Raw genomic sequence first — 24,014 nt, forward strand, 5'->3', positions numbered from 1 at the left:
GATCTTAGAGTAGGTTAAAATGTCAGCACATCATCTATGCTCTCCCCTTAAACCTGTACCCTCTAGTTTTACACTCCCTCATCTGAGAAAAAAGACTGACCATTCAGATTCTCTCTGTTCTCATGATTTCACATACCTTTGTAAGGTCACCGTTCAACCTCCCAACACTCCAGACAGACAGTCCCAGCTTTATACATTCTCTTCATAACTCAACCCTTCCAGTCCTGGCGACATTCCTGTGAATTTCTTTTTGTTTACCATCTCTCAAGTCTAAAAATATCCTTCGCACAATCAGAATTGCATACAATATTACGGGTGTGGTTTCACAATGTCTTGTACAGCTGCTCAACTCTGGAACCCAACATCCTGTCTGATGAGGGCCACCACCTTCATGACTCTGTCTGCTTGTGTTGTCATTTTCAGGGAACTAAGAAGGTCACCTGTACCCTCTGTTCTGCAGCACTCCACTGGACCCTATCATTCACCCTCTCTTCCCCAAGCCCTTTACCGAACATTTGTTGGAGTTAATGCCCTTCCACTTTCCCAGAGGGTGTCCTGTGTCCTGTCGCTCCCGGTATCACTGATGTGGTGAATCTGGCTCTGCTCAGTGGGTTACAAGACCATAGGAAATGGGAACAGAATTAGGCCATTCAGCCCATCAATTCTACTCAGGCATTCTGTCATGGCTGATTTGTTATTTGTTCTCCTGCCTTCTCCCTGTAACCTTTGATGCCCTTTCTAATCAAGAACATACCTCTGTTTAAAGTATATCCAATGACTTGGCCTCCACAGCTATCTGTGTCAATGAATTCCACAGATTCACCACCCTCTGGTTAAAGAAATTCCTTCTATCTCTTTTCTAAATGGACGTTGCTCTATTCTGAGTCTGGACCCTCTAACCTTACAGCCCCTCCTCTATAGGAAACATTGTCTCCACATCCACTCTACCAGGCTTTCAATATTCAAAGGTGGATTTAATGTCAGAGAAATGTATACAATATACATCCTGAAAAGCTTTTTCTTCACAACCATCTACTAAAACAAAGCAGTGCCCCAAAAAACGAATGGCCATTAAATGTTAGAACCACAAAGCCCCTCAAACTCCCCCTCCCCCACTGCGTAAGCAGCAGCAAAGCCACGATCCCCTCTCCCCCACCAGCAACAAGGCATCGACACCCCCACCGAGCACTCAAGCGTTCAGCAAAGCATCGATAAAGACACAGACTTGCAGTATCCCAAAGACTACTTGTTCACCCGGTAATTCAACATACCACAGGCTCTCTGTCTCCCTGATATGGGAAAAAGAGGTGTCTACGTTTGACAGCGAGAGGGGAAACATAACAACTCACTGATTTACGATGTTAAAAGTTTGTTGCGTCGCATTTTCCGAGTCCCGTGCCCGAAGAATTGGGTCTCTGGGCACACAGCCAGCAGCCAGCTCACTGCTTTCAACCTTACATCTCCCAAGACACACCGATTCCCTGCAGAGGCACCGACCTCGTCTCCAGAGCCACAAGATCCCGGAATTCCAAAGGCACGCTCATCTTCTAGGCCGCGTGCTTGGTATGTCAAATAACGGCCAGACGTGAGACCCCGAGAGCGGGTCCCATTCCCGCAAAGAACCAAAGTCAGTGTGTAACTCCAGGTCAGGGTCTTCAGAACCCTGAAAGGGAAAACAGAGATATTAAAGACAGGAATAGAGCTGTTTCCAAAGATGCAAACAAAGGAGTCGCTGTTAGGTTTCAGTAGATCCCAGTGGAATCCCCCTCCCCATTCTTCTAAATTCCAGTGAGTACAATCCCAGAACCATCAAACTCGCCTCTTATGTTAACCCTGTCATTCCCGTGAACCTCCCAATGACCATGTCTGTTTTTGATAGGAGGTGATGACATGGTACAGCTCTCGGCAGTGAGTGGTGAGAAGACCTTTAACGAGTATATCCTGCCCAGAAAGCCCATGTTGGTCGGCATACCCACTGACAGTGGGTTTCAGATGGTGAACGGTGTTCTGTACCAGCGTGGGGAAGCGAAGCCAGCCTGCAGCCTCCAGGATGCCATGGCGTCTTTCCTCCGCTTTCTCCAGCAGCTGGATCTGCCGCTGCTGGTTGGTCACCGCATCTGGACCCACGACTGTCAGATTCTTTGTGAAGCTTGGGAAGAGCTGCGCATGAAAGATTGCTTTGCCAAGCATATGTCAGGATTCCTGGATACTCTTTGGTTGGCCAAGAAAGTTCTCCCCAAGTCGGAGGTTAGTAGTTTCAGACTGACGCATTTAATGGAGGTCTTGGTTGGTAAACAGGTTGTTCCCGATGTGCAGGCCCTGCAGAAGCTGTACTCGGCTCTGAACCCAACTCTGCATCTGGCAGAAGACAGTCAGTTTACTCTCTACCAGCTGGAGTGCCGCAGATCCCTGCAGCCACTTGTCAACCAGGAAGTTGTTTCCCAGCTGATTGCGGATAAACTTGCCTTCGAAGAAATCAGTCTGAATATCTTGGAGTTAGCCTACCAGAGTGACCAGAAGTCGGGCCTGAATAACTTATTTCGAGGCTGCCGGAATTTAGGATTACCAAGGATCCGGAAGATCACCAAGGCTATTGGCTCCTTCTTACTGCACCAGAAGCACAGGAGAGGCCAAGTGTAAGTCAGACACCAGTGAGCCAGTGACTAGGCAAGTGCAGCATGTGCTACAGAGTATTTGGTATGCAGGGGCTATTCTGACCATCATTTGTGACGCCCATCATTTATTGAATGAAAAAGTGTAAGGTACAAGATGTAGCGGCAAATTGCAAGGAAGTGCAGAGATGATGGAGTGACAGATCCCTCTGAGTAATCATCAGGATGAATAGTTCTTTAATCAACCAGAGTTAAAGATCACAGTGTATCAGTTGAAGTAAAAAGTATCAAAAAGTGCAGAGTCTGATATTTTTGTGGTTCTTAGAGATACAATAAACTGTTAAGGAATTTAAAGCTGTTCTCCTTTGTGCAGTGTTACCTCACCTAGATGGATTCAAATCAAATTTGGGAACTCTTGTATCAAAGGGGAGGGTTGGTTGCCTGCCTACAAGCCATTCCCTGAGACTATTGCATGGAAGCAATGTTCAATACAGTTCACCTTTGGACCCCATTGACTCACTGCTATATTGGACTTTGTTAAAAGCCTTGTTAAAATCCAGGTTAACCCAATCAAGCACAAAATCCTCACCCACACTCTTTATTACCCTAAAGGAGTCAACAGTTAATTGAACATAGAACCATAGGACATTACACCATACAACATGAGCTTCGTCCCTGAACAAATCTGCCATCCTTTCAAAGTAAATTTATTATCAATTTGCATCGATATCACCATCATACAACCTTGCGATTCATTTTCTTGTGGGCATACTTACTAGCCATAACAAAATCAATGAAAGACCACGCCAACTTGGATGCTCAACCAGTGTGCAAATACATACATATATACTTAAGCAATATATATTAAGAACATGAGATGAAGAGTCATTGAAAGTGAGCCAATAAGTTGTGGGAACAGTTCAGAGATGGGGTGAGTGAAGTTATCCTCACTGGTCAACAGCCTGATGGTTGATGGGTAATAACTGTTCCTGAACCTGGTGGTGTGGATTCTGAGGTGCCTGTACCTCCTTCCTGATGGCAACAGCCTGAAGGCTGAGGTGTAATAACTGTTCCTGAACCTGGTGGTCTGGGTCCTTCCTGATGGCAACAGAGGACCAATGCTGCTTTCCTGCAACAGCGCTCCATTTTGATGTGCTCATTGGTGACGAGGGCTTTACCTGTGATGGACTGGTATGTGTCTGCCACATTTTGTAGGATTTTCCATTAAAGGGCATTGGTGCTCCATATCAGGCAATATACAGTCAATATACATTCTGTGGAATGTTGACAAAGTTTTAGATAACTTGCTGAATCTTTGCAAACTTCTAAGAAAGTAGAAGCACTACCATGCTTTGTTTTGTAATGGCCCCTATGTGCTGACCCTCTGAAATGAGAACACTGAGGAAGTTAAAGTTGCTCACCCTCTATATGGTTGATCTCCCGTTGAGGACTGGCTTATGGGCCTCTTGTTTCCTCCTCCTCAAGTCAATAATCAGCTCCTTGGTCTTGCTGGCATTGAGTGAGATGTTGTTGTTGTGGCACCACTCAGCCAGATTTTCAATTTCCCTTTGATAGTGGTATCATAAGCAAACTTCATTAGAGTTGTGCTTAGCCTTTCAGTCATAAGTCTAAAGTGAGTAGACTGGGGACTGCAAGTGAGGAAATCGAGGACCCAGTTGCACAAGGAGGTATTGAGTCTCAGGTCTTGAATATCAAACTAATCAATAAAGAGCATCCTGATGTCCAGTTGTTCCAGGGTTCAGTGAAGTGGCATCTGCTGTTGACCTGTTGTGATGCTTGGCAAATCAGAGTGGATCCAAATTGCTTCTCAAAGCACTTCATCACAGTGGATGTAAGTGCCACTGGACAGTAATCATTGAGGCAGGTTACTACGTTGTTCTTGGGCACTATTATAATTGAAGCAGGGGGACTGCTGAAGCGAAAGGTTGAAGTTATCAGTGAACACTCCATATAGCCAGTCTGGGCCGGATTCTTTTTGTGGATTTACCTCCTGAAGCATGTTCTTACTCAGAGAAGTGCCACAATAACAACCTCTCACTCAATGTCAGCAAGACAAAGGAGTTAGAAGCATGGAAAACCTACAGCACAATACAGGTTCTTCGGTACAAAGCTGTGCCGAACCTTAGAAATGACCAGGGTTACCCATCACCCTCTATTTTTCTAAGCTCCATGTACCTATCCAAAAGTCTCTTAAAAGACCCTATCATATCCACCTCCACCACCGTTGCCAGCAGCCCATTCCACACACTCACCGCTCTCTGTGTAAAAAAACTTCACCCTGACATCTCCTCTGTACCTACTCCCCAGCACCTTAAACCTGTGTCCTCTCATGTTGATTATTGATTTCATGAGTAGGAAACTGGAGGTTCATGATCCAGTCCTAATCAAGGGTTCAGAGTTGGAAAGAGTCAGCAACTTTAAGTGTTAACATTTCAGAGGATCTGTCCTGAATCCAGCATGTAATGGTGGATGCATGGTGGAAAGTATATTGACTGAATGCATCATGGCCTGTATGAAAACACTAATGCACTTGTACTGAACATACCTGGACCTCTTGTATTTTCCTTGGTTTCTAGACCCAAATGCCACTGATGTAGCAGCCCTCTCTTGGTTCATCCAGGGCTTCTGGAAGACACTGGATTATTTTTTAGGTCCATACTCATCCATGAGTATCTTAAAGTCTGTGACAACTATGGTGCTTTAATCAGGTCCTCTGATTCTGTGAACATGGCCCATTCCACAAACTTGAAGCAATCTTGTGCCTCCTCTGACCACCTCATAGTTGTCCTCACCTCTGTTCCCTTAAGTTGCAGCCAGAACAGTGGATGTGGTGTTTATATTGATTTCAGCAAGACACTTGACAAGTTCCCTACCGCAGTCTCATTCAGAAAGTCAATAGGCATGGAAACTTCACAGTGTGGATTCAGAATTGACTTGTTCACAGAATGAAGAAGGTGGCTGCAGAGGAAATGTATTTTTCCTGGAGGATGACCAGTGGTGTTCCACTGTTCTGGGACCCCTGCTCTGTGATTTATTTTATAAACGACTTTGATGAGGAAGTAGAAGGGTGACTTAATACGCTTGCAGGTGACACAAAGGTTGGTGGTGGTGTGGACAGTGTAGAAGGTTGTGAAAGGTTACAGCAGGACATTGATAGGTTGAGAAGTGGCAGATGGAGTTTAATCCATAAAAGTTTCACTTTGGAAGATCAAACTTGAGGGTGGTATGCTGGGTTAATGTCAGGATTCCTAACGGTATTTAGGAATAGAGGGATGTTGGAGTTCACATCCCTAGATCCCCCAAAGTTGCAGTGCAAGTTGACAGGGTGGTTAAGAAGGTGTATGGTGTGTTGGGATTGAGTTCAAGAGCTGTGAGGTAACATTACAACTCTATAAAAGACTAGGTGGACCACATATTGTGTTCATTTCTGGTTGCTTCATTATAGGAACGATGTGGAAGCTTTAGAAAGGGTGCAGAGGATGTTGCTTAGATTAGAGAGAATGACAGGTTGAGCAAGCTGGGGCTTTTCTCTTTGGACCAAAGGAGGAAGAGAGATGACTTGGTAGAAGTGTACAAAATGATATGAGGCATAGATAGAGTGGATAGCTAGAGAACTTTGCTAAGGGCAGAAATGGCTATTATGAGGGGGCTAAACATTCAGGTATTTGGAGGAAAGTGTAGGGAGATGTCAGAGGTAGGGTTTTTTTTACACAGAGGGTATTGGGTGTGTGATACACCCTGTCATGGATGGTGGTAGCAGCAGTTACGTTTAGAGAGAAAGTGCAGTGGTAAACAATAATATGCAAGACCACGACCGAGTAGATTCTGAGGTGAAGAATCCATCAAGGGGCCATTCAAGTCTACATGACAACGGGATAGAAGCTGGCCTTGAGCCTGGTGGTAGGTAGCTGCTTTTGTGAGTTCTGCCTGCTCGGAGCGGAGCCGGGGTGAACGTCAGTGACCGATTCTGAGTATTCTGTAGTCTTTAACCGGTGTGGTCTCCCGAGGGAGTCATCGATCTGTTTCTGCCCGGGACCTCGGTATCCAGACCACTGAACAATCTCTGAACCACGCAATTTGGAGAACAACATGAAATTCACCCGAGACGCGTTTCACAAACTTCCATTTCAGTTTGCTGCAGCTGGTGACTCCCGCTCCCCTCCTCGCAGCTCCTTCCACCTCTTGCCCCTCCTTAACCACGCCTCTTGCTCCTCTCAACCCCACCTCTTTCCCCTCCTCCCCGGTAATGTCACCGCCCACCCGAAGCTGCCTTGTCTGGGCAAGTCCTGGTCCGGGTGAGTCAGTGGGCAGGTCTCCCGCAGAAAAGCAAGCGACCGGGCAGAAGCTGCAGACAGCGGCGAGCGGAGCGCGGTACCGTAAGTACTCCGGTGGCGGCGGGAGAGGGGCGACAGGACTGAGCTGATCCGGAGATCATTGCGGAGGGGTGGTGTGGGATACCAGTGACCCAGAGATCGGGAAGTCCCGGTGACCCAGAGGGTGGGGAGTCTCCACTGGGCCAGTATTCAGTGATGGTCCTGACCATCTACAGCTCTTCCGGCCGGAGCTCCACAAATCTCTTCACCCCCTGATCCTGCTTGTGTTCCCCGGGTCGGCGAGCAGGGTCATGGATCGTTGTGGCAACCCGCACCCGCAGATAAGGATGTTGTTATTGCTGTTTATTTATTCTCGACTCAACCTGCGGTCCGGGCACACTCATTTCTCAATTGCTAGGAACTTTAGGACTATCCTGGAGGTGTTTAATGCGGTGGCTTTCTACAGATTTACATAGATATTGCTGTGTAGATCGAATTGTTAAAAGCCCGCATCGTTGCAAGTTTGGAACAAGTTTCATTTTCACCCCTACATTTCCTCCGTCCCCACCGTATCCGAAAGTCCCGATGTGGCCTCCCGTAAATCGATGAGACCCGATGTAGGTTGGCAGACTGCTTTGCCAAGCACCAAGAAAGAACTTTCTGAAGAGTTTCACATATAATAGTACTATTATTGGTAGTAGTGGTGGTGGGAAAGTGTGAAACAATCTGGGAACCGGACACAAACGTCACGACAGTTTCTGACAATGGTGCATGTGACAGTCCCCTGGTGTGTGGTTCGGGAAGCCTGCAGCTGTTGAAGGTAGAACAGTTAACGTTTCAGATGAAGGGTCCCAGGCTGAAACGTTAACTGGTTCTCTGCCCACAGGGGCTGCCTGGAGTGCCAAGTGTTTCCTGTTTTAAATTTACCTCCTCCCTGTTGGCAGCCTTATGATTTTCAGAAAAAAATCATTTCGTGCTGTAGACTGGAGTTTTCAGGGATGAGGGGTGATGAAGTGAAGGGACAGGAAGGGGTCACTGAGTATGAGCTTTGTAATTACAGGTCCTGCAGCAAGTTTGGGCAGAGCAGCGAATACATGGCAGACCCTGTGGTAAGCATTGGCGAGAGGCATCTATATGTGCCAGGACATTGTCTGGCACCTCAACACCATTCACGAAGTGTTACTTTTATTAATGTGACTACAATGAGTGAATCCTTTTCCCAAAGGCTGCAGACGCTGGACCCGGAGAGGCAGTGCAGATGGAGGCTGCTGGTGAGAAAGTCGTTGAAGAGAATGACCCTCCAGGGAACAAAGAAGAGACCCTGGTGTTCTTTGATCTGGAAACCACAGGACTAGGTAACAGATGGGTGATCATGTAAGACCCCCTTTGCTTCATGAGCCATAGAATTGAAGAGCCCTCGAATGGGTAGTCATTCAACCCATCAACTCCCTGCTGGCTCCCGGTAAAGCAATCAGTTCCTCAAGGCCCAGCAGATGACACCTTCTGCTCACACTGTAGATACTGGTTTCAGCTGCACTGACCAGGGGGTTTTCTGTCATTGCCACTGTCTAGGAAGAATTTTTCACTACGTCCTGTTTAATTAGCAGAGTGGGGAAGAGGTGATCAGTGCATGAACTCAATTTGGGATGGAAATAAGACAGAGTGATGTGGACACCCTTGGGGAAACTGGACCTCACACTTCATCCACAAAGATAGTAAAATGGACGGATCACTACCGATTTCATGGGACACCCTGTGTGATTTGCTCTCGGTCCTTCCCTTTGTCTCTTACTCCCAGACGCTCCTGTCTCTCACCCACCCTGTCCACATGTCAGTTCCATCTTAGTCTACCTCCAGCCTATATGTTTTTCACTCGTCTACTTCCCAGGCCACTCCATCCATCATTCACTCCTATCCCAGACTACTTAACAACATACATTCACCAGTCCCCTTTACTTCATGTCCAGTAAGATCTGTCCACTTTCAGCTTGTCAAGTTACCATTGAAAAACTGATGTTCACGAGTCATGTTACATCTGCTCGATGGCACAGGAAGAGATGAGTTCTGCTAGGTGCTTCAAGTACTTAGTGAACTGATGCATTACTAGGGGGCTTCCACTATGGTAGAGGATTGTGGGATTACCTGAGCTCCATTGTGAACTTCCGGTCACTTTCACTCTCCTGCCACAACCAACAGGAGAGGGAGACGCGGTGGTCAGGGGCTGCCCCAGCCAGGCAGCAGGGACGTGTCCAAACTGAAGGTCTGCATAACGTTTACAAAGGCCCGAAAGGAATGTTGTGTTTGAACATTATGTCTTCCAGAAAGTAATTGTGATATGGTACAGCTGTCAGCAGTAAGCGGTGAGAAGATCTTTGACAAGTACCTGCTGCCCGTCAAGTCCATCTCAGAAGGTGCATCGGCTATTAATGGATTCCAGGTCATGGATGGGGTCCTGTACCTGTATGGGGAGCCTCAATCCACCAGCAGCCTCCAGGAAACCATGGAAGCTTTCCTGCACTTCCTGAAGGCTCTGGGCACCCCTTTGCTAATAGGTCACAACATCTGGAAGTTTGATGCCCCTATCCTATTACGAGTCTTGGAAGAGCTCTCCATGAAAGATCAGTTTGCCAGTTGTATAAGTGGATTCCTGGACACCCTCTGGCTCGCCAGGAAAGCTGTTCCCAGGTCAGAGGTTAAAAGCTATATGCAAACTGAATTGGTGCAAGTATTTCTCAAGAAAGGTTATAAAGCTCATAATGCTGTAGAAGATGCAAAGAGTTTGCAGGAGTTGTATTCTGTCCTTAAATTTACTCCAGAACAGAAGAAAAGTAGTCAGTTTTCTATCTCTCAGCTTGAGTGCCAAGTGTCTCTGCAGCCCCTGCTCAAAGAAAAAATCATTTTCTTTCAACTCGCTGATAAACTTGCAATGCAGGGGGTTAGTCTTGAAAAGTTGAAGTCAGTACACCAACAAGATGGTGAGACAGGGCTGAAGAACTTCCTAGAGTCTCTGGGGCACATGGAGCGTAACTACATTAGACTCTCAAAGTTTTTCACTAAGTGAAAGGTGACCTGTCACTGGTGAAGCTCAACAACCAGAACTGCGTGTTCCACACAAGAAGCACTGTCCTTTTTCCTAAAGCTACATTTCCTATTGCTATTTTTACCTCATCACTCCAGATCTCTGCATTGTTCAAACAATTAATAGTGTGTTTTTATAAATCTAATGCAAATTTACTGTATCTTATGAAATCTTAAATAAATGATATTTGATTTTGGTTGTAGATTACATGTGGACACAGTGTGTGAGTAATAGTTAAGGAGGAGTGGAGAAGGAGAACTGATCAGGAGTTCTGGACTGAGGTTGAAGTTGGGTATGGGTGGGGATCAGGGAACGAGAGGGTGGATGGGCCTCTGCAGAAAGCACGGTGTGGTGGGTGGGAGTAAGGAGAGGGGAAGGGGATTTGTCAGGATGGTGGGCTGGGTAGAGCGGCAGACTGGAAGAATGAATGGAGCATTTCTGGGGACGTTGGAGGATGGTTGGGGTGACGAGTGTGAGACAGTTGATGGTCCTGAAGACTGTTGGGGCTGATACTGATCAGCTTTGGGGTTGGAACATGCTTGTTAGGGAAGGAGGGTGAGATGGGGTCAGGTTGGTGTTAGTGAGGATGTAAAAGCAGCCATGTTGTAAGAAGACATACCACCGTTTGTTGATGGTGTTGGAAACACAGTTCCCAGCTCACACACTGAGCTCATGGGTTCAGCCCCAGCCTTGGGTGCATCATCGTTGCTTTCAACATCTGCAACATGGGAAAGATAAAGCTTAGTCCTGGTGTCCAGATCCTACCCGAACAGGGGGCACAACCCTCTCACCGTCTCAGGGCAGTGTCCTGGGCTCAACCATCCTCAGCTGCTTCATCAACAATCTTCCTTCCATCAGGTCAAAAAGATCCGTTCCACTCCCCTCTGCTAAGTAAGTGGCCCTGGTATCAACGGGCAACTGGAGAAAACACTATTAATGTGAGTCACAAGCACAAACGAGAAAATCTGCAGATGCTGGAAATCTGAGCAAAAACACACAAAACACTGGAGGAACTCGCAAGGCCAGGCAGCATCTGTGGAAAAAAGTACAGTCGACATTTTGGGCCGAGACCCTTCAGCAGGACTGGAGGAAAAATGGATAAGGAGCAGAGAGAGAAACACAAGGTGATAGGTGAAACTGGGAGGGATGAAATAAAGAGGTGGGAAGTTGATTCAGGAAAGGACTGGAGAAGGGGGACAGGAGAAGACAGGTGGCCATGGAAGAATGAGAAAGGGGGGAGGAGCACCAGAGGGAGGTGATGGGCGGGCAAGGAGATAAGATGAGAGTGGGAAAAGGGGATGGGAAATGGTGAGGGGCATTACCAGAAATTTAAGAAACCATCATCAGGTTGGAGGCTACCCAGACAGAATATAAGGTGTTGTTCCTCCAACCTGAGTGTGGCCTCATCACAACAGCAGAGGAGGCCATGAATGGTCATTTGGGATTGAGAAGTGAAATTCAAAGGGGTGGCCACTGGGAGGTCTCCCATCTATGGCAGGTCTCACTGATATACAGGAGGCTGCACCGGGAGCACCAGATACAGTAGTTGACCCCAACAGACTCACAGGTGAAGTGCCACCTCACCTGGAAGGACTTTGAGACCTTGAATGGTAGTGAGGGAGGAGGTGTAGGGGCAGGTATAGCAGTTGTTAATGTGAGGCATGCTATATACAGAGGAAGAGATGTTTGCCAAACATTCCAGTCCAAGGACGTCTCTGTACAGATTCGTAGGAAGATAGAAACCCTACAGCACAATACAGGCCCTTCGGCCCACAAAGCTGTGCTGAACATGTCCTTATCTTAGAGATTACCCAGGGTTTCCCATAGCCATCTATTTTTCTGGGCTCCATATACCTATTGAGGAGCCTCTTAAAAGACTCTATCGTATCCACCTCCACCACTGTTGCTGGCAGCCCATTCCAGGCACTCACCACTCCCTGTGTAAAACTTACCCCTGACATCTCCTCAGCGCCTACTTCCAAGCACCTTAAAACTGTGCTGTCTTGTGCTAGCCATTTCAGCCCTGGGAAAAAGCCTCTGACTATCCACATGATCAATGCCTCTCATCATTTTATACACCTCTATCAGGTCACCTCTCATCCTTCATCACTCCTAGGAGAAAAGGCCAAGTTCACTCAACCTGTTCTCATAAGGCATGCTCCCCAATCCAGGCAACATCCTTGTAAATCTCCTCTGCACCCTTTCTATGGTTTCCACATCCTTCCTGTAGTGAGGTGACCAGAACTGAGCACAGTACTCCAAGTGGGGTCTGACCAGGGTCCTATATAGCTGCAACGTTACCTTTCGGCTCCTAAACTCAATCCCACAATTGATGAAGACACATGCACTGTATACTTTATTAACCACTGAGTCAACCTGCGTACTAGCTTTGAGTGTTCTATGGACTCAGACCTCAAGATCCCTCTGATCCTCTACACTGCCAAAAGTCCTCCCATTAATACTATATTCTGCCATCATATTTGACCTACCAAAATGAAGCACCTCACACTTTTCAGAGTTGAACTCCATCTGCCACTTCTCAGCCAAGTTTTGCATCCTATCAATGTCCTGCTGTAATCTCTGCCAGCCTTCCACACTATCCACAACACCCCCAAACTTTGTGGCATTCAGCAAATTTACAAACCCATCCCTCCACTTCCTCATCCAGGTCATTTATAAACATCACGAAGAGAAGGGGTCCCAGAACAGATCCCTGAGGCACACCGCTGGTCACCGACCTCCATGCAGAATATGACCCGTCTACAACTACTCTTTGTCTTCTGTGGGCAAGCCAGTTCTGGATCCACAAAGCAATGTCCCCTTGGATCCCATGTCTCCTTACTTTCTCAATAAGGACAGTTGCCAAGGCCCAACCCTCTTCATTAATAATCTGCTTTCCATGATGTTCACTTAGCCCCTCCTTAACAGCCACTGGATTCCATGGTGAAGACAATAGACAATAGGTGCAGGAGTAGGCCATTCAGCCCTTTGAGCCAGCACCACCATTCAATATGATCATGGCTGATCATGCACAATCAGTAACCTGTTCCAGCCTTCTCCCCATATCCCTTGACTTTGCTATCTTTAAGAGCTCTATCTAACTCTCTCTTGAAAACCTACAGAGAATTGGCCTCCACTGCCTTCTGAGGCAGAGCATTCCACAGATCCACAACTCTCTAGCTGAAAAAGTTTTTCCTCAAATCTGTTCTAAATTGTCTACCTCTTATTCTTAAACAGTGGCCTCTAGTTCTGGACTCCCCTAACATTGGGAACATGTTTCTTGCCCCCAGCGTGTCCAATCCCTTAATAATCTTATATGTGTTACGAACCCCGTAACTGGGTCACTTACCAGCAAAGATGGAGACGTCCGTTGAAGTCTGATGATACTATTTTTAACAGTATTTATTAGTAAAAATACACAAAAATAATATCAATGCAAATATACAGATAATATACGTCATCAATACTAAATCTAAAAGTGCGGGTATAATAATAATAAGAAATAAGCTCTATCGTTGTCTAGGGGATAATGTATTGTCTGATGGAAATATAAAGTTCACTCAGTTCATGCAGGCTGCAGCCTTTGGGGACCGTTGTGTTGCAATGGTTGGAGAGAGAGAGAGAGATTTGGAGAAAAACTTGCCGACTTTCCTTTTATGATTTCGATCCGTCAGGAGTCTCGTTGTCGTGGCCTTTCACTTGTGGCCTCTCCTTTAGCTAAACTGTTCTTCCGTGATGAGCCCGCCACCCAGGCAAAGGAGGACGCACACGAGCTCTCACCGGCCTTTGCTATAAAACGCTGTCACGGGATTTCTAGCGTTTCTCCTGGTGCGTCTAAAGGGGTTGTTCTCCAGACCCTCTTTTATCCTTACTCACGGGGTCTCAGAAGTCAATCTGGTTGGGATGATGCAATCCCTCAACCAGACCACTCTGGTTGTCCCCGAGGGGTTTCAATGAATAGTACAGTACTCAATACACAATTCTGTCTCCAAGAGACAATGGCCATTATTAGTGGTTCTGTTTCGCTGAGGTCAGGACACATTCCAAACTTGTGTATTCTGTGTGTCTCCCTCTCATTTCCTGGGTCCCAAACCCGAATTAATAGCGATCTTGCAATTCTCAAAAAGGAGGGGGTGACTTTGTACCCTTCGGCCCCTCAGAGTTGCTTCACCTTCATATCACCCCCTTCCTTCTAAGATTTTTGCCATAGGTAAAAATTAATTAATACAAAGTCTTACAGGATTTCAGAATCTAACACAATACAAAAAGTTTTTTTTCACTACAGAGTAATACAGTTATACATTCAATTCAGCATCTAAACAGTTAGCGATTATATTGTCACTTCCTTTAATATCTTAACATCTTGTACCTTAATAAATTCTTGTAGCGTCAGACTCCAATTTAATAACCACCTATTTTTTTCTTTTTCTTCAGCAAAACAAAACTAAAGAGTTGTGATCTTAGCTTACATGTATACTACAAAAGTTCATGCAAATACTAATCTTTATTTTACTTTCAAACTTATCAGTCAATCTTCCATGGGGTTGTCTTTATTAGTTACATGCTTTGTCGAAATCCCTTAAAACCGGGTCCTGTTATTTAAAGTGACATCCCGTCAACCCTCGCCCCTTTTCCAGTTAACTCCCATGTGGTTAGCTTGTATACCAGTGTGGAATAGGCTTTTGCATGCTCCTTTCATAGGAGTTATTTTATCAACAATGTTTTCCAAAAGTAGCCCATTGGCTGAATCTCCACACAATTCTTTATTTTTAAGCAAGTCGTTAGTGTTATCTTCAGGACCCTTCATTCTCTTAGTTTTCAGTTTAAGATCTGCAAGCGATCCCTCTTTGTCCAAACAGCATTTCAAATTCTGCCTCTTCACAGCACACCCTTGAATAACATTAGCGCGTGGGGCACCTTTACATTACAAATCAACCTGTAGTTGATTCGCAGGCACCGTGTTACCCCTGGTTACTACTTCTGACACCAATCCAGACTTTAAATTTTCTTCATTCAATTTAGGAACTACACTTTTCCCTTTTTCCTTCAATAATAATATTCACCTCACCACCTTTTATCTCCTCACTAACTTTTAACACACCTTCGAACACAAACAACTGGGAATTCTCACTTACCACTACCTTTCTTCACTGAACCAAGTCCATCTGACCCACAAGGACTGCATTCCTTTTCAACTAAATCAAATACCTCAGACTTTTTCTGAGTTCCATTACTAGGTTCAGTACCACATGCACCCACATCTTGAACACACTCAAACGGGACATCTGCCTCTTCCAGGCTTTCAATACCCCAACCCTTTTCAAATTCTAAGTTCCCCTGATCCTCCCAGTTACTCTCTGGGCAAATCCCTTCCGGAGTAAACTCAACCCCGCGGGCTGAAACAACCTCATCTGCCAACCCAGCAGACTTCTTCAAGGTAATGGCATCCTTTTCATCTAGGACTGCCCTCATTTCATTATCGGGAACACCTTTACAATTTTCAACTTCTTCAAACAGTTCCGTCAAACCAGACAGATCATCCATGTCCAACTCTGGACCTTCTAACAGCCTTATCTGTTTCTCATTTTTACTCCGTGCCTCTACAAACTTCCTCCTGGCTAAAGGCAGGTCTACCTCCTCTCCCTTACACTCTTTCACCTCCCTATTCTCCGTTTTACCACCCTCTAACCCCTCTTGGTACAGGGTCGGTAAAAACGTCTCAGCCAAATCGACATTGGCCTTTTTCTCAGCTGCCTTTCTCGACATACTGCGAGTGTTTGTGCATGTGGGATAGATCTTGGAATCTAGGGGCGGTACCTCAACACTTACAGGCTGGCTTGTCAGCTCCATGGCCGACCAAACCTCACCACCAGCTAAATTATAACCCAGAAGGATGTCTACGTCAGTTCTCGGAAATTCTGATCGCACCCCTATTTCAACTGGTCCAGATACCAGCTCACAATTTATAATGATCCTATGCAAAGGCACGGCTTCTGTCCCTTTTCCTATGCCTCTCAAAGGTACCTCTCCAGTCTCGCAACCAAAATCTAGTACCTTACTGGGAATCAATGACAGCTCAGCTCCAGTGTCTCTCCAGATCCGCACTGGAACTGGTGTGTCTCTCTCTTTCACAGACACGGTTCCTTCTGAAATAAATTTCTCAGACCTCTCTCGTATTCTGTCTACCTGGGGCTTTCTCGTCGATTTACTGATCACCACAATACATCCTGTAGGGACTGCTGCTTTCCATTTTCCAGTCTCCTTCCTCAGAGCAAGGCACTTAGATGCAATATGACCCACCTTTCCACAAATAAACTCTCTGGTAACTTTTATTTGAGGAAAACTTTGTCTTGTGGGTTAGGGCATATTCATCTGCGAACCTAGCAAATTCGGATATGGTCTTATTCGGCTTCTCATTCAAATACATCTGGATATCATCTGAAACACAACCTTTAAATTCCTCAATCAGAATTAACTCCCTGAGATGTCAAAAATCTTCTTCCACCATTTCTGCTGCACACGAACGATCCAAGAGCACACCCTTCTCATAGGCAATCTCTGCATACGTCTGATTCCACACTTTCTTTAAATTTCTGAACTTTTGTCTATAGGCCTCAGGTACCAATTCGTAGGCCCGAAGAATGGCCTCTTCTACTTCCTCATAATTCTCAGACTCCTCCTTCTCCATGGACAACGCCGCATATGCCCATTGTGCCTTCCCTTTTAACACACTTTGTAACAACGCCACCCACTGATCTCTGGGCCACTTCTGACTCACTGTCACCTTTTCAAAATGCAAGAAATAACTATCAACATCCGTCTCCTCAAATGGAGGTACTAACCTAAACTCCCTACTAACATTAAATCTCTCCTCTCAGTCTGGCCCTTGAGCTCTTTGCTCTTGCCTTAACTTCTCCATGTCCAGCTCATGCTGCCTCTGTTTCTCCTTCTCCTCATACTCCCTCTCCTTTTCGGCTCTCTCCTTCTCTTTTTTGGCCCTTTCCTTCTCTTTTTCAGCTGTTTTAACTTAATTTCATGCTCCCTCTGCTTCTCAGCTCTTTCCTTCTCCCTTTTCACCTCTAACTCCTTTAGCTGGAGCTTATGCTCCCATTGCTTTTTGGCTCTTTCTTTTTCCTTTTTGGCTGCTTCCAGCTGTTTTAACTTAATTTCATGTTTCAACCTTAATTTTTCCAACTCTAACTGAGCCGTCCCACTAGCTGGTACCTTTTCAGGGATATTTTCCAATACCTCAGCCAAAAACACATTCTTCACAATATAATACTGAGTTATGGCCCTCCGCACCTCCCGCTTTTTCATTGACAACCTCACCTCTGCGAGATTTAGTCCTTTCGCAATATTTATCAAGTCCGACTTTGTGGCAGCCTCTAGCGCCTCCGGAGTCGGGTTTTTTATAAATTCGTCTATGTCCATCTTTGCTGGTTTCCCGTCTGGTTATCCACGCAACCAGATCCAAGTTTGGACTTAAAAGCCCGATTTACTGGCCCTCCAATTTGGTATCAAATCTCGAGACGAGGCCCCACATTGTTACGAACCCCATAACTGGGTTACTTACCAGCAAAGATAGAGAGGTCCGTTGGAGTCTGATGATACTATTTTTAACAGTATTTATTAGTAAAAATACACAAAAATAATATCAATGCAAATATACAGATAATATACGTCATCAATACTAAATCTAAAAGTGCGGGTATAATAATAATAAGAAATAAGCTCTATCGTTGTCTAGGGGATAATGTATTGTCTGATGGAAATATAAAGTTCACTCAGTTCATGCAGGCTGCAGCCTTTGGGGACCGCTGTGTTGCAATGGTTGGAGAGAGAGAGAGAGATATTTGGAGAAAAACTTGCCGACTTTCCTTTTATGATTTCGATCTGACAGGAGTCTTGTTGTCGTGGCCTTTCACTTCTGGCCTCTCCTTTAGCTAAACTGTTCTTCCGTGAAGAGCCCGCCACCCAGGCAAAGGAGGGCGCACACGAGCTCTCACCGGCCTTTGCTATAAAATGCTATCACGGGATTTCTAGCATTTCTCCTGGTGCGCCTAAAGGGGTTGTTCCCCAGACCCTCTTTTATCCTTTCTCACAGGGTCTCAGATGTCAATCTGGTTGGGATGATGCAATCCCTCAATCAGACCACTCTGGTTGTCCCCGAGGGGTTTCGATGAATAGTACAGTACTCAATACACAATTCCGTCTCCAAGAGACAATGGCCATTATCAGTGGTTCCGTTCCACTGAGGCCAGGACACATTCCAAACCTTGTGTATTCTGTGTGTCTCCCTCTCATTTCCTGGGTCCCAAACCTGAATTAATAGCGATCTTGCAATTCGATCTGCTGATCTAACCAAGCCTATGCTGCCGTTTTGACCACGTCTAGTTGACTGCCATGTTGTTCCTCCAAAAGTTTAGCTCTCAGCAACTCTCAATCTCCACATAAAGCTACCTCCGTCAAGGGCAAGATCAGCCTGGCAGTGGCAAAAATGAGGGAACTGCACATTTCAGCCATTTTGGGTGGTCATGCAGACCCGAGACACCATGGAATCTTTTCTGGTTTCCTTTTGGAGCATCCCTGCCATTATAGGGGGACTTTGAATTTGCATTAGGGAGAATCTGTCCAGGAGCGTCCTCTTTCTTAACTGTTTCAGGTATTTTTTTCGAAGGATAAATGGGACAATCCATCAGCATTTCCATGATTACTCATCCTATTGAATACGATGTTGTAATTGTGTTCTCAAAAAGATTTGAGGACAGAATACAGCTTCTGCAAACGCTTTGCATCTTCTAACCTTTCTTGAGAAATACTTGCACCAATTCAGTTTGCATATAGCTTTTAACCTCTGACCTGGGAACAGCTTTCCTGGCGAGCCAGAGGGTGTCCAGGAATCCACTTATACAACTGGCAAACTGATCTTTCATGGAGAGCTCTTCCAAGACTCGTAATAGGATAGGGGCATCAAACTTCCAGATGTTGTGACCTATTAGCAAAGGGGTGCCCAGAGCCTTCAGGAAGTGCAGGAAAGCTTCCATGGTTTCCTGGAGGCTGCTGGTGGATTGAGGCTCCCCATACAGGTACAGGACCCCATCCATGACCTGGAATCCATTAATAGCCGATGCACCTTCTGAGATGGACTTGACGGGCAGCAGGTACTTGTCAAAGATCTTCTCACCGCTTACTGCTGACAGCTGTACCATATCACAATTACTTTCTGGAAGACATAATGTTCAAACACAACATTCCTTTCGGGCCTTTGTAAACGTTATGCAGACCTTCAGTTTGGACACGTCCCTGCTGCCTGGCCGGGGCAGCCCCTGACCACCGCGTCTCCCTCTCCTGTTGGTTGTGGCAGGAGAGTGAAAGTGACCGGAAGTTCACAATGGAGCTCAGGTAATCCCACAATCCTCTACCATAGTGGAAGCCCCCTAGTAATGCATCAGTTCACTAAGTACTTGAAGCACCTAGCAGAACTCATCTCTTCCTGTGCCATCGAGCAGATGTAACATGACTCGTGAACATCAGTTTTTCAATGGTAACTTGACAAGCTGAAAGTGGACAGATCTTACTGGAGAATAAAGTTGAAGATTAGATTTAAAAGGTAATGTGCTGTGCTGCTTATGGCAGTGCTGGAGTGCTTCTGCTGTTGGGTGTGACTGAAACTGCTGCTTCAAGTTCAGATCATGTTGACAAATAAAAATAAGCTGAAACAACCAAAAAGCAAACTGCAGCTAAAGATAGCTTGATCTGAAACCGAAGTTTGTGCCTACTCAACAGCCTACAAAGAGCAATGCCCACTGCTGCTAGACCTTCTACACTTCTTGTCGCTGTCCTGGGGTGCTCTCTCGTGCAGCAAGAACAGGAATTCTCTGCTGGCTTAGTACATCCTGTCTCTGTCCACCCAGAATTTGTAAACTTCGAGCATGCGATAAACAGATCAGACGGCAGTGAAAGTGCAACATTCAACATTTTAAGATGAGCTCTTGCATAACAATGGCCACTCTGATTTTGCTAATGGTACCTCAGGAGCCCTGTGTGAAACAGGCATTATTGAGAAGCCGCTGTCATCATATGGTTTTATTCAATGCACTGAACCACAAGCCATTGTTCACAGTACAGTAGTAATCTTCAGATCTGAAAATGGGAGATGATGTGGAATTGGAAGTGTCCTCTGACAGACAGACTGGAAAACTAATCAACACGTACAAACAAGCTGGATGAATTCAGCAGGTCGGGCAGCATCAGTTGAAATGAGCAGTCAACGTTTCGGGCCGAGACCCTTCATCAGGACTGAAGAAGGAGGGGGCAGTGGCCCCATAAAGAAGGTGGAAGGTGCCAGGTGAAAAACCAATCAGAGGAAATATCAAGGGGTGGGGGAGGGGAAGCAGGAAGGGGATAGGCTGGAGAGGTGAAGAAGGAATGTAAGGGGAAAACACTATGGGTAGTAGTAGAAGGCAGAGCCATGAGAGAGGTGATAGGCAGCTAGAACAGGAGGCAGAGTGAAAGTGGGATGGGGGAAGGGAGAGGGAGGGAATTACCAGAAGTTGGAGAATTCGATGCTCATGCCAAGGGGCTGGAGACAACCCAGACAGTATATGAGTTTGGCCTTATCATGGCAGTACAGGAGGCCATGTATGGACATATCCGAACGGGAATGTGAAGCAGAGTTGAAGTGGATGGCAACCAGGAGATCCTGTCTGTAAAATTGGACTGGAAAACCAATTGCTGTCGAATTGCTGAAAATAAAACCTGAAATTTTGCCTGAAGAAAGGATCACTGGTCAGGAAATGTTTTATCTGACCTGAAGATGTTGATGGAAATGTCCAACTTGAAACAGGAGATAAAGTTTCTTTCTCCATGGAAACAAATAAACATACTGGTGCCGTAAATGCTCACAATATTGTACTGGTGAAGAAGAAATGGGGCAGATGTCAAGGAGTAGTTTGTGCGATGAAGGAAGTATTTGGATTCATTGAAAGAGTTGACCTTTTGAAAGAGATCTTCTTCCATTATAGTGAATTCAAAGAAATCTGGACACATTGCAGCCAGGAGATGATGTAGAATTTACTATTAAAGAAAGAAATGGAAAAGAAGTTGCCACTGAAGTAAAATTGTTACCCCCAAGGAACTGTTATATTTGAAGATGTTAGTATTGAACAGTTTGATGGAACTGTCACCAAAGTTATTCCAAAAGTATCCAGTAAAACCCAGACTGATCCTTTGCCAGGACGTATCAAAGTAAACTTTACCAATTCCAAAGAGCTTCCCTTTGGAGATAAGGATACCAGATCTAAAGTTACTTTATTAGAAGGTGACCATATTAAGTTTTATATCTCTACTGATCGACATGACAAATTAGAATGTGCTACAAATATTGAAATTCTGACTGATTCTTTTGAGTTAACTGGAGAAACTAGAGAAATGGGTGTGATAGCACAATGGATTTGGTTTCATTAAATGTGTAGATCGTGATACTCAAATGTTCTTCCACCTTAGTGAGATCATGGATAGTCTGCAGCTCCACATCTCTGACGATGTTGAATTCACTGTTGTCCCTGACGTTCTTTCAGCTCAAAGGAACCATGCAATCCGTATTAAAAAGCTTCCAAAAGTGACAGTGTCATTTCACACACAGCCTGAGCAGTGTTACTTTGGAATTGTGGAGAAAGAAGCTACCGGTTCAGTATTCAAGTCCACTAGCCCTGCTAAGAGTAAAGAAAAGGATTGTGAAGAGGGAGTCATTGCATATGATGAAGCTGGGATAAGAATGACTGTACCATACCATATAAAGGAACTGGAAGGGTGTGCTTGGTGATAAGATTGAATTTAGCGTTAGTGAAATTAAAAGAACTGGTCTACAGAGTGCAATATCAATCAAAAATCTAAATCATTACCCCAGTGCTAAGAGACTTGTAGGATATGTGGCAGCATTGTAAAATAACTTTGGTTTCATCGAAACTTCTCAACATGATCAAGAAATTTTCTTTCACTACAGTGAGTTCTCAGGCGATATCCAGAAGTTGGAGACATTGTAGAATACAGTTTGTCAAAGGGGAAAGGAAACAAGGTGAGTGCTGAAAAAATTGCCAAGATTACAGCAGTAAATGGTCCCAGTGATGAAGTCTATCCAACAGTCTGCACTGGGAAAGTCCAGTGCATTAGGGACTTGCTGAGATTACGGAGGAAGGGACTATGAAAGGTGAAGTATATCCTTTTAGCATAACCAGTTTGGCAAACAGAACAGATTGTCTTCAGAGGGAGAAACTATCAAGTTCCAGCTATGTACTGGCTCAAACAGGACAAAAGTTGGCCTACAATGCCAGACCCTTGCGAAAAGGCACCATGGACTGTGTAAAAGACCAGTTTGGATTCATTGACTATGAAGTTGGTGATGGTAAAAAGCTGTTCTTCCGTGTGACTGAGGTGCTGGATGGTGTGGAGTTGCAGCCTGGAGATGAAGTTGAATTTTCTGTCATCTTAAATCAGTGTACAGGAAAGTGTAGTGCCTGCAATGTATTCCGTGTCAGTGAGGGTCCCTGGCCTGTGGCAGCTCCACGTCCTGATCGTTCAGTACATCATCTAAAGAGAATCACCTTGGATGACGCAAGTGCTCCAAAACTAGTTGTACTTCACCAGCCAAAGGGACCTGATAACAGCAAGGGATTTACTGTGAAAAGAAAGATTCGTCAAGCTGGAGTGACAGATTGATTTCTTTTCTTTCCCCCAGCAAGCACGTTACCCAATGCAGTATCTTTGGGGAAGGGAGGTTACACAAGGTTATCTGCCTCCACCACCCTCTGTGTTCCCTCGTCCAAAATGGAAATGGAACACAATTTATCTACTTTCAAGCAAAACTACAGTTCTACCACTTGTCTGTGCTTTTATCAAAAAACCCCCCAAAAAATGGTAATGCACAGGCTCGGGGCAATGAATGAGCAGGAAGCCTTAGTTTCATAACCTTATAGAGCTTGATTTAAAATCAAAAGGCATCTTACATCAATGCTAATTTGAAATTTAACTTTTGTTAGTAATGAGAGAAAAATCTGTGAAGAAAGCTATACAACTGAAACTCGAGGGCCATTAATGCTGGCTTTCATTAACCCTTTCAGTACAACTTTGTTGATGCTGTAGAGCACTGCAGGCTTGGAACACATTTTCCCAATCCCAGAAACTAACAGATCTGTGCCTAAAGGGAAAAAAAAACACAAATATCACTTATTTCCCTACAAAAGGCACCCTGTGTAATGCCGAATGGAAAAGGAAGTGGCTGAATTTTAAAAAAGTATATTGATGCATCAATGTGGAAATGTTAATCGTTGGTACTGTATATATATGCCTTTTGCATAGAAACAGGACGTTGATGTGGGTCAGAGGCAGGGTCCTGTTTCTGTTTTGCCTCTGTTGACAGTTTGCGGTTGTCTGAACTGGAGGTTTTGTTCTTCCAAGAAGGGAAAACAACAACTGCCTTTCTCCTGTGTCTCTGTTAATGCTCATGAAAAAAACTAGAATAGTAAAAAAATAAAAGGTGTATAGATGTACAGATCTATACATATCTGTTACATAAATCCACAGCACATTACAGGCCACTGTTGTTACCTTCTCTGGAGCCTGCCTGGAATTTCCCCAGCGCTTAACCCTCTATTTTTCTAAGCCGGTGACTGTCGTGCTTTCCAGCGCTGACCTGATGCGTGGGATACTGGAGTTTGCAAATGTTAGGATCTGCATAAACACACGGATTGCCTGGGGTGGGGGGGGGGGGGGTGTAAGGTGGTTGACATTTCGAGTTAAAACACAGTATCAAGAACGAGATGTGAGGTGGATATAGAGGAGGAGGGAGTGCTGAGACAAGGGGTCTAGGGAGATTGGTGAGCTGAGAGGGTAAACTGTACCATGGGGGGGGGGCAAGGATGGGAGCTAGGGGGCCGGGAGTTGGGAAAGGGGTCTCCAATCGCTTCACTCCACATACGCTGCTCCAGCCGC

At 45.3% G+C, this 24,014-nt stretch overlaps 2 protein-coding genes and 1 pseudogene across 3 annotated transcripts in view; all 3 read left to right on the top strand.

The window, feature by feature from the left end:
• Window positions 1-8,187, top strand: part of LOC132401258 (E3 ubiquitin-protein ligase TRIM33-like) — a 29,086-nt gene extending 20,899 nt beyond the window's left edge. For both annotated transcript variants that reach the window (XM_059983280.1, XM_059983281.1), the window contains exons 8-9: window positions 1,880-7,009; window positions 8,007-8,187. In XM_059983280.1, the coding sequence (XP_059839263.1) occupies window positions 1,880-2,640 (761 nt within the window). In that variant the 3' untranslated portion in view covers window positions 2,641-7,009; window positions 8,007-8,187. The remainder of the gene's footprint in view (window positions 1-1,879; window positions 7,010-8,006) is intronic.
• Window positions 8,188-8,219: 32 nt separating this feature from the next.
• On the top strand, window positions 8,220-23,612 carry LOC132401260 (cold shock domain-containing protein E1-like). Its single transcript, XM_059983283.1, has 2 exons — window positions 8,220-8,320; window positions 22,030-23,612. The coding sequence occupies exon 2, from the start codon at window positions 22,227-22,229 to the stop codon at window positions 22,740-22,742; it is 516 nt and encodes a 171-aa protein (XP_059839266.1). The 5' UTR covers window positions 8,220-8,320; window positions 22,030-22,226; the 3' UTR covers window positions 22,743-23,612.
• On the top strand, window positions 20,747-21,491 carry LOC132401377 (cold shock domain-containing protein E1-like; annotated as a pseudogene).
• Window positions 23,613-24,014: the final 402 nt, after the last annotated feature.

Source organism: Hypanus sabinus, chromosome 10, assembly GCF_030144855.1.
Source record: "Hypanus sabinus isolate sHypSab1 chromosome 10, sHypSab1.hap1, whole genome shotgun sequence".
Classification (NCBI taxonomy): domain Eukaryota; kingdom Metazoa; phylum Chordata; class Chondrichthyes; order Myliobatiformes; family Dasyatidae; genus Hypanus; species Hypanus sabinus.

Excerpts from the sequence above, each read along its gene's own strand:
- LOC132401260 (XM_059983283.1), top strand. The coding sequence starts at position 22,227 with ATGAAAGGTGAAGTATATCCTTTTAGCATAACCAGTTTGGCAAACAGA.